This window comes from Alternaria hordeiaustralica (genome assembly GCF_023758085.1).
Source record: "Alternaria hordeiaustralica strain BMP 2776 chromosome Unknown scaffold_13, whole genome shotgun sequence".
Taxonomy (NCBI): Eukaryota; Fungi; Ascomycota; class Dothideomycetes; order Pleosporales; family Pleosporaceae; genus Alternaria; species Alternaria hordeiaustralica.
The window spans coordinates 483,382-494,231 of NW_026056785.1; the positions used below are offsets into that span (position 1 = coordinate 483,382).

Here is a 10,850-nt window from a genome sequence, read left to right on the forward strand (position 1 = left end):
TATCGACGAAAGTATCTTATAACTCAGTTTTCAGGTCTACAGTTGAGAATACCCGCCATAGAATCCAACCACGATAACCTTCTACAACACACCTAGAACACCACTTGTGTGTAAGGTCCAATAACCGTTTTACTTCTCGACCGATTCTGACGGCTACAGAGACACGCGACGACTCATATCAAGATGTACGACAACATGGTAGCCCCCGCGCCTACTTCAAGCGATTCTCTCAACGATCAGAAGGTCCCCGGTGGTCTCGAGCACTTCCGTACCCTCGGACCTATCCAACGCCAAAATCTGGTCATGAGCAACAAGGCTCAGCTTGTGGATCACCTAGGTAACGCTATAATGTCCGGAAACAACGCCACCGAGTTACCGATCGCTCTCTTCGAGGCCGTCTCAGAGAAGCACGAACTAGTCGTTGATGGCAAGATTGCAGTTCCAGAGGGCATCGATATCAAAGCTCTGAACTACCTGGTCTCTCTGGTACTAGCACTACCAACCGCGCCGAAGGTGTTCCAGTTCCAGAAGTATGTGGTGAGAGACTTTAAAGGACAACCCATGAAGGATGTTGAGGATACCTTCAAAGACCTGCATCTTTGCTGCGCCGCAGATGCATTGGGTATCGGCTCCTTCACCCAAGGCATCTTCAACCACTTCTTTAGTCGCATCAATACCAAAGTCCCTCCCACAGACGTCATCAACATCATCACCGCTGCCAACAATCCAACTGGGAACAAGCTGTTCAAGCAGATGGCGTACACCATGGCGACAAAGCTCAACGATGGAACTTTCCCCGACCCCGAAGGATTCAAGCAGAAGTACCTTACGACTAATCCCCGTTTCTCCGAAACCATCGACCGCTTTCTCACCAACATCACAGAGACTGATGCTCGTAACGCTGAGTACCAGAAACGAGAGGCTGGACGGCAGCAGTTCGCTGCTCATAATGCACAACACGAAGCTTGGAAGGCGGCGGAGAAGGTCCGTAAGAAGCAACGCGAGGCAGATGAGGCTGCGCGGTGGGCGGCTGCTGGCGTGTCGTACCGGAAGAAGGTTAGTCAGGGCAAGAAGAATTTCACTTTGCTCGAGGTGAAGTGGGCTGATAAGGTGGCGGGGAAGAGGGTATATCCTGGAACTGGTAACTGATCAGATCGTATTCTCGGAGGATCACGAACTGGGGTGGCTTTAGTGGTTGATGGGATTGGCGGGCTCGCGCGGAAGACATTTGCTGATATGGTCCGCGGCTTTCACCATGTATTCTTTTGGGATTGGTGAAGATGTGTATCTAAAGAACAAAGTTTTGGCTTTGTAGACGACAAGTGTATATTCATGAAAATGTTGGGGTATGAATGATGTGCACGTGCCCTTGTATTACGTCATCTGCAAAAGTCACCGAAGTGACGCGACGCGCCGCGCTTGCTACACCACCAACACTCATCTCATCACGTCGCATCTATGTCCATCGCCCTGCTGCATGTCATCCATCAATTAAATTCGTGAATTGGCATGACGGGCGCTTCTTTCCCGTCGGCTACACACGCCGATAATTGTCGGGCGGCCATGGCCTATGCACTTAGAAAGAACAACCGCGACGCAACACGTCCATCGCACATCAGTCTCTCGCATCCTCATATCTCGAGAGCCCCAGAGAGGTCAGGGGTAGGTAAAAGCGAATTGCATATATCATGTAATGTAATGAAACGCGAGACTTCCGCGCGGGTGTGAGCAAGACCGACGATGAGAGACATCCATGGATGCACCCCCAGCAACGCGTATGGAATGTTTCACATCACCTTCGCATGCGACGTGATTTCTTGGGGTATCTCGCTCAAGCACGCCAACCTAGAAAAAAAGTCAACTCCCTAGAGCCTACGTTGGCGTTAGGTTACCTACATTGCAAGTTTTTAGCTCAATGTAGTCTGCAGACCTGTTCAATTTTTCTGTATGAGGTGCAAGCTCGCTCTTGCTCAGGTCCCGTGTTTACGCGCTAATGTCCGCTGGTCCACCTGCGCAGGCGACACTCACGCATGGCTCCTGCTCAAATAAAGTCACTCGCCCTCCATTGATCTTGTCCGTTTTCCTTCCGAAGCTGCGACTCCCATCTCCGGATCCATCGCCGACTCAGCACCATCATCTAGGCGTCAACCTCTGACAAACTCCCCCGCCCACGGCAGCCACGATGACCAACCTCCTCGATCTTCCTGTTGAGATCTTCCAGATGATCACTCACGAGCTAGTCAAAAGCGCGATCAACAACGTCAAAGGTCTTTCCCGGCGCTTTGAGATCGATAGTGTCTGGAGACTGCGAGATGTTTGCCGTACCTTCGCTGCAGAGATCGAGCGTAACGTCTTCTCCCAGCAGCCAAAAGAGATCTACTTTAACGTATACTCCGTTCAACGTCTTGCACTCAAGCGTCTGCCTCGTTACATGATGCAAGTAAAGCGCATACCGGGGAACATCAACGAAGACTTCCATGGACGACTACAGCGCATGACCAACTACATTCTGCAAGAGCTTGACATAGAAGATGAGAAGCAACGCACAGGTATCATCGAACGATTCTATCTGAGCTTAGGCAAGATCGTCGACGCGTCCAAATTGAGTCACGCCTTGTGGTGCGATTGCGGTCCCTCCTGCCATTACGTCACCCAGAACCAGAACAGTACCGAGTTATCTGTCCAAGATAGGCTTTACACATCTCTAATGGTCGGAGCGCATGATGTTCTTGCTAGTGTTCTCACAGAACTCAGTGGTATGGAGAAAGATGCGCTCTTTGATGTGGAACCTTTCCGGATCGCACGAGATCTAGGTGACACGGAGTCGATTGACGTTATTGTCCGTTATCTCGAAACACGGTCGTCATCAGTGCAAGCTGCTCTTACATCTGAGGACGCCATGTTTCCCATACATAGCACTATCAGCATCGCGCTGGCTACCGACAGCGGTACAATCGCTCAAACTCTGCTCGACTACCACAAGAAGAATCTACGCTCCCCCACGAGGCACGCCTACAACTATTGGGTCTCTCGCGCTGTTCATGCGAGTACGACCAAATATTTGCACAATCTAACGGCCGTCTTGGATTTCCACCCTGAGGGCAGGAGACGTGTCTTGCGCGAAACGATGCTCTCCATATGCGCCGGAGGCAGCTCTGAAGATGTTCAGGAAGCCCTCAAGCGGGTTGAAGATGTGGACAAGGGAACAGCGTTGAACGCTCCCATCTTCATCGCTGTTCGATCCGGTCGCGTTGCCGCTGTACAGGGCTGCATCCAGGCAGGTGTTAATGTGGACCTCGCCGTACGTTCAAACATCCCGACACTTCACAAAGACACTATCACGCCCCTCGACGTCGCTATGAATAGGAACGATGGCTATATTGCGGAAGTCCTCATCAAGGCCGGTGCAACAATCCCACACATTTCGCAGTGGCCAGGGACTGGGCGCGTGTACAAGGTGTTGCGTAAGGCCGTCTCGGAACGCACTAATGTCAAGCTGCCGGATCTGAGGAACTTTCAACACATGAGCCTGGCGGAACGCAAGGATATACAGTATTAGTGGACCGACAGCGAGGCTATGGGCGTAGCTGCAGCTTCGACGTGGCAAGAGTGATGGACTGGAGCATATGGGAAACGGACGGCAGGCATTATGGTGAGCCTTGAAGTATACATTGTCTTGCAATCTATAGATCTGCCAACCAAAACCACAACGAATGCTCCTGGGTCAATTATGGGTCGAGAAGTCCAAACAAGTGCCTTTATCACTAATATGCCATGTACACAATGATGATAGCTAGCTCCACATCGTAACTTCCCCGTCTAAGCCCCTATTCTTATTTGCTGGATGGAAGTTTAGCGCTCTTGCTCAAATATACCGAGGCATGACGCTGGTGCCTGCTTCCACGCGGCTCGGTCCTGCCAACAACGTCCGTGCCAGATCTCCTCAACAAACATCCTCGTTCCATCCTTGCCGTTTCTTGCACGCAAATCACATGCTTCGCCTATCTGGCCGAGCAGAGGCCAGAGGGCGCCTTCTAACGGTGGAGTTGCCCCCGTCGACGGGAGACAGCGAGGCTTTTCGTATCTATGATCTTGACAACGTCAAGGGAATGTCGAAGAACTCGAGTACTGACATGGGCCGGGAACACAATTGTCTCAGTTCAAGCTGAAAAAGATTGAATCACTCCATGACCAATGCAACTGAGGCTTCTCCAACGCCTGCCTAGCGGCGTGGCAAAGTGTGTGTACCTAGGTAAGCTCTTTGCTAGACTTTGGGTTACCTCAGTGCCCTAGTGTGTATGATGCACAGACGTTGGCCCAGTCAGCCAATGCTTTTCTAAGCCTCTACACTATACCTTCTGCGCTACTCCGACTCCCACTACAGCTGAACCTCAACCTGGCGCGACCATCACCGACCAAAACTCTCAACTGAGGCTTAAGTGCACTGTCGATAATTGCTACAACAGTCAACATCATGACGCTCCTCAACGACCTTCCCAATGAACTTCTGCTCCAGATAACCGAGCATCTCAAGGGCCAATCTCAAACGCTCGCCCGACTCTGCCTAGTCTCGCGCAGATGGAAAGAAGTTGCTACGAGCACTCTTTACACTGGAGTGGCTTTGTATATCAATCCAAAGAAGTTTCATACCTTTGTGCGAACACTGCTTACACACGATGATCTTACACGGCATGTCAAGATATTCGAATGTCTTTGGGATACACGGAACGGCAATCTCTGTGCTGCCGAGGAAGACAAGATACAAGATGAACCAGAGTTTGTTGGGAATTGCGCCGCACAGATCATGCAGATGGCCGTCCCGGCCGAGGGAGCGGGACATCTCACTAGTAATCTCGCGCGCGGGCAGCGGTCGGCTTTCGCAGCGATCATATTACACCTGCTACCGAAGCTTGAAAGGCTTTCAATCCGTGTCACAGACCCTATCAACGGATCACGATTCTCTTTCCGTAACGACCTTCTTCGGGTGTTATATGGAATCAGACACGATCTATTCACCCGGACTGATCTGTGTGGTTTACGAGGCGGGCTCCAGCATTTGACACACCTCTGCATTCCCTTTACACATTTCAATCTCCTCCGATTCTTCTACCTCCCAAACTTGAGGGCGTTGAAACTAGATCTCATGAGCAACGGTATCCGCGATCTAGGGTCAGGCTGGTTGAACCATGTCACCACACCGATAGCTTCGAAGAACGGCATTGAAGATCTAACTATCCAGCTCGATTGCTGCGAACTAGAGCCGTCATCAGTTCACTTCGTCACCCCACATATTATACGATGGCTTCACATCGATGGAAGCCTTAACGGTCGACGAAATACACTGAAGCATGTCGACTTTCGTCTCACTTTTGGAAGAGGTTACTACTGTGGAGCTAGGCGATATTTCCAGACCCTGGTCTCGCACCTGGCGGCCGCTTCGACAGAAATTGAGAGCCTGCGCATAGATATCCGCCTAGTCTATTGCGACTGGGAAACATTAGCACGGTACCTTTCGAGTATGAGACCCGTTACTACTCTCTCTGGCTTCGGGAACCTGCGTAACCTTGAGGTGCCACAGGAATTTCTCATAGACAGAAAGTTTCGTAGCAGACCGCATCCTGGAGGTGATCTTCGACATCTATTGCCCTTAACGATCGAGAGTTTGACTATCATCTGCCCTGATGGTATGGCCATCGCATGGCTCCACAAACTCTCCCTTGTTCTGAGCCACTTCAATGCGCTGCGGGTTCTTGCGCTTGAATGTGTTCCAGGACATGGTCGACTTGCTTCATGGTTCCATAAGCGCCGCGATCCTGTCTTCGACACATTCCGCGATAGAGGCATCTGCGTGCGTATATATGATGCAAAAGCTGGGTTCAGGCGTCCTCAGGCGTCCGACACTGTCGACGCGCCCGATCTAAGACAGAAAACGGAAGACCCTTTCCAAGACTCTCTGGACATCTCAAGTCTTTTTTGGTGAAGACGTCGGATATGCAGGAATATAAGGGAGGGTTTGGTTCGATGGAGACAATAGTCGCATGGTTGTCGATAGATGCACTACTGGCGAAATGGCAATCAACGATACACGCCTCCAACATCAGAGGATATTGACAGGGTTTTCAGGACAGTATCGGCTGAAAGCGATCTGACTGATGTTGTAAGAGCGCGAAACTGGCTTTCCTTTTAGAACGAAATATAACACATCAAAATACCGCTTTTAGCTATTTCCAGTTGGTTGAGATTAATCAAGGAACAGATATGTTAGCGTCATGCTAGATTCGGGCACAATGAGATGGTATACCTAGGTAGTGTAGGAGCGGGCCGGAGAGACGACCTCGGGAAGGTATCGCAGAGTCGGAGGTTCGGCGAATCGATACGCCGATGTCCGAAGCTGCCGGCATCCTCAGCCATGGCGCCTGGCCATTCAACTCAGTGCGCCATCACGATCATGTCTTCTTGTTTGCGCGCTCGTCTCGTGATGATCCAATTGCAATGACTTTGAATGTACTTTGGGTTCCGCTATCTCCCGCTGCTTCGACTCGTATCTCCTCGTTTCTTCACCGTCGCGCCTCCGGGCATTGCTACCGATGTCGTCCATATCATACACACCCTTCGTGGCCACTGATGATGGCAACTGCTGTAGCCAAAGTCATACTTCTTGACCTTGCGTATGGTCACTTCGGACAGATCTCGGAATCTTCAACGAAAAGCGGCGTCACCAGATGCTCCTATCAATCGCCAAAACACCCTACCCTAGTTGGAAGGACAAGGTCCACCGGGGCTCACCACGGAAACGAACACGATGCGCATCGTATCAGCCCATCACTGCCATTCGCCATTCGCCATCCGCCGTTCGAAGTTCGTCGTTCGCTGTCCTCCCGCCTCCTACACATACCATGTCGTAATCGACAGAAGAAAGCTAGAATCGCGGAGCAAGTCGGGCGAAGCGCTGCGACAATTGAACAGGCGCGCCGCACATACCTGTGAGCAGGCACATGCTCCGCTCCTTTCGGCGACTCGCACAACAACAAGTTATTTGATGACACTGCTCGATCACTAGCACAGCTTGGTCTGGGGAGAGCAATAGACTTCACGTCAAAATGCCTGGTCGGTTCTCCTGGTCCTCCATCAGGTACGGCATAACTCGATGCTACAGCAATGGTGTATGCAGTCCTAGAAGCTGGAAAGCACGAGAATGCTTTTCAGAGAGGACCCAGTCGTGTCAATGGTTTGTAAGTTCGACTTACTTCTGTGCTTCGTCACTAGATAAACTATCGTGAAATACTCGCCACATTCATACTGACTACACCTCTCTATCTCATAAGCTACTGATCCGCCGCTGTCGAAAAGAGCAACCAACTTTTTATTGAGCTACGAGTGGTACCAACGCAGGGCGAACCCTCATCCAAGTCACACCTTCGTTCATAGGGCAGAGTACCCATCTCAAGCCTCCACAGTCATGTCTTCTTCGCATACATGTTCCTTCAGTATGGTATCCCATGTACAGGGCAACGGCGGGACTATGACCTGAAAACGTCGCAACCCTTGCCATTGCATCCACCATTCACAAACGCCCTGACAGTTGCTATTTCTAACGATGATCTGTTCAACATTCCATGCTTGAGCATAGCAGTTCTTGAACTCCACAGATCCTGCCCCCATGATGACATTCTTCATCAAATCGGAGAACTCGTCGAAGAAATAGCAATCACACCTCTTGTAACCCTCTCCGATTGTTCCGGCTCGTTCACGCACAAATGGAGACACAACATCCCGCCTCGTCCATTGCTGCAGTGCATCTTGCCACGATGCATCCTCGGTCAGTATGTCAAAGATCGGTTGCATAAAGTCCGCCTTACCCTCGAAGGTCAGGGTGAAGACGTTGGGTGGCATACCAGCAGTTTCAAGCGCTAAAGCTTCCTGTAACCACGGAGCGACTGTCATGCTAACGTCCTTACCTTCAAGGTTTGCTAGTGAGGATCTTATGAACCCCGAACTATAGCGCTGGTACTCAGGGCGGGGGAGCTGTTGCGACGCCAGTACGGTTTTCCAGAGATCCACACGGCGAAGGATCTTGAGATTAGGATTCTCGATCGAATAGGGTATCAAGCCTCTAACATGACATTCCGGATAGGCGATGCTCGCATTAAGCTCGTGAAGTTCAAGGTGACGTACGCCGGTCCGGATATGCGATGGTAACTGCGACAAGAATCCCGAGGCTTGCGAAGCGGCGGAGATGTAATATCTTGTGGAGTCGCGAATCGGCTCTTGGGGCATCGGTACCCAACCGCGAGGCATGTTTCGTTTCATGGCCGCGACATCATCTCTGGACGGAAGCAACCATGGCTTGGGGTGCAACGAATACATCCTTTGCACAATAATGTTTTCGGCAAGTCCGTGGCGATTCGCAGTAAGATCTTGTGAAACGAGTTTGACGAAGGCAGAGTTTTGCGCGACCATACAAAGCAACACGGCAATAGCGTCGCGGTGGAAGGATGGAGCTAGGCTCCACATTCCCCATTTGCGGAGCCTGCAGTCCCTTAGGAATCTCACTTTTGTTGTCCTGAACTGTTCTATGAATGCTGCGCTCTGTGGGAAGAGTGCGACAACTCGTCGAGCAATGGCGTCGGTTATGAAAGGTTTGGCCCGACAAAGCGTATTCCACTTGGCAGAATATAGGTCTTCCAGCAACGCACTAAAGTCCCGAACATGTGGACTACTTCGATTGTCAGCCGGAGAAGTCTTGAAGTGAATGACGTTGTTTCGGAATGGCATGTCTCGCATCTCAGCTGCAGTGGCCTTGCATGAGTACATGAGAGACAGCTCAATCTTGTCTCCGGAAGAGGTGCGTAGTTTTCCGGACTCTGGTTCGAAGTGATAACCGCCATCTTCAGTGGTATAGTAGTCGTATATCATGTCGCGTAACTCGCGAGGAAGGCGATTGAGCAGCATTGTAGTTCTTTGAGAATTGTTCGTAGGAGGTCCGACGGTTCGTAGCATACGTCTCAGGATTCTGGGTGTTGGAGATGATTGAATAGCCAGAAAAGTGCGGACGATGGCTTTTATGGTCCTCGTAAGGCTTCAGCTCCATGAAATCGCACGTGACATACTCGGGGCTACCTATCCCTGAACGCTAGACAAGACCACTGAGCGCAGTGTGGATCTCTCCCGAAAGAATGCCAAATGCCCCCAGGCAGGATTTGACGAAAGCAAAAGGCCAGGCGGCAGTTGCAGTTGGAGGCGCTGATACTGGTTCATTACGTGGTAAAGGTACCATGGTACAATGCGATGACTGTAGACGCCCAGCTGCATAGCTAGCGCATGACTCCCACACCCAATCACAATCGTAAGCAAGATCTGTGTCTACGTCCACGGATGTTACCCTGTTGCGTAGCGCTAAGGCTCCAAACATTCGCACTATGTAGTCACGTGTTTGCTCCATCTAGCTCGCACAAGCCTTATCGTGGACATTGAGATCGCCTTCTTGGACTGTACGGCTACTACTACTACTACTAGGTCTATTCCAGCCCGTTCGGCTACCTGAGTGCGTTGTTCATCAAGTCCACTACATCGAGATCGCTTGAAATGTCGATTCACACGTATCTCATCGCGACAGCAGACACCCTGCAGTCATGTGCGCATAGTCATGATAACAATCTCGATTAAGGACATAACAAGTCTACCTACGTAGTGAGCCTGCAGTGGTAGCCTGCCTCAAGCCATCCAGACAGCCCGAACAACTACATGAACAACAACAAAACTATCAGCAATTCAGCCGTTCCGCGATTTTGCAGCATTCCTCCACCGTTGCGGACCTATATCCGTGGGACAATCGGCCTACAAACGATGACTACCACGACCATCCACCCGGTATACTATAGCCATGCCCCAAGCGTCCTGAACTGCGCTGTTGCCTACATGTATCCCTTGTGCGTCCGCAAGATCTTGACGCAGGATGTAAATCCAACTGAGAAACACTCATCTAGTCACTTCTTACCACCTGCTAAGTCCTGTCGTCTGGACGACAAATTTCGTACGATGGTACTGCAAAAGAATCGCACATCTCAAGAACTTGAGAGAGACCAAGCCTGACCCTAAGCTCACACTAATCGTAAGTTAGACCAGTGGAGGCATCTTGTACTGACGCTGAATATGCTCCCAGCTAGGCCAGGGTTCCACCGGGTCCAAAGAAGTGAGGCTCAGCAATTTCCATTTTTGTATCCAGGCATCATGAGTAGTGCATGTACGATTCTCATTGACAAGCCTGCCTCTGCTTATAGGCTCGGATGAGGCCACTCCCGAAAAGCTGATGAATGAATCGCCAGCTAATATGGTCGCCAGCTTTCGAGGAAAATCTTCGGAGAAGTGAAGCGGGGAGCCCCTATGGCCAGCAGCACAATTGTCGGGCCCAAGTGTGGGCGGCGCAATGGATTGGTGTTGAAGGCAGCTCTCCAATGATCCCTGCCAGACAGCATCATATTTCATGACATTGATGACGTATTGCACGTAGTCGGGAGTGCCATCGAATATGAGCGAGAATGCAGCGGAACGGTCAAGGTGGTCAACAATTTGGGATAGGAAAGTTCAATCTTAAGAGCTGAAGGCGGGAAAACGAATAACACTACGATCCAGGATCATACATATGAGCGACTAGTTCCATCTCCTAGATCGGATTTTCCTACACTTCTGTTCCTGTCATGTTTGCATCTTCCCTTGTGCCCTCCCCCGCATGTTCTTCGTCATCTTCCCTCTGACCTGCAGAGGTACAGGTACCAAGTCAGTATATGTCTCACTTGCACTTCGTACAGTCAGAACTTACCTTCAACATCCATCTCATCATCATACTCGTC

The 10,850-nt window shown here is 50.7% G+C and overlaps 2 protein-coding genes across 2 annotated transcripts; both read left to right on the forward strand.

The window, feature by feature from the left end:
- Nucleotides 1-183: 183 nt before the first annotated feature.
- Nucleotides 184-1,149, forward strand: J4E84_006730 (uncharacterized protein; the record flags this gene model as incomplete). Its single annotated transcript, XM_049389317.1, has 1 exon — nucleotides 184-1,149. One exon carries the CDS (start codon nucleotides 184-186, stop codon nucleotides 1,147-1,149), a length of 966 nt encoding a protein of 321 aa, XP_049243026.1.
- Nucleotides 1,150-2,182: 1,033 nt separating this feature from the next.
- Nucleotides 2,183-3,559, forward strand: J4E84_006731 (uncharacterized protein; the record flags this gene model as incomplete). Its single annotated transcript, XM_049389318.1, has 1 exon — nucleotides 2,183-3,559. The coding sequence occupies one exon, from the start codon at nucleotides 2,183-2,185 to the stop codon at nucleotides 3,557-3,559; it is 1,377 nt and encodes a 458-aa protein (XP_049243027.1).
- Between the last annotated feature and the right edge of the window lie 7,291 nt (nucleotides 3,560-10,850).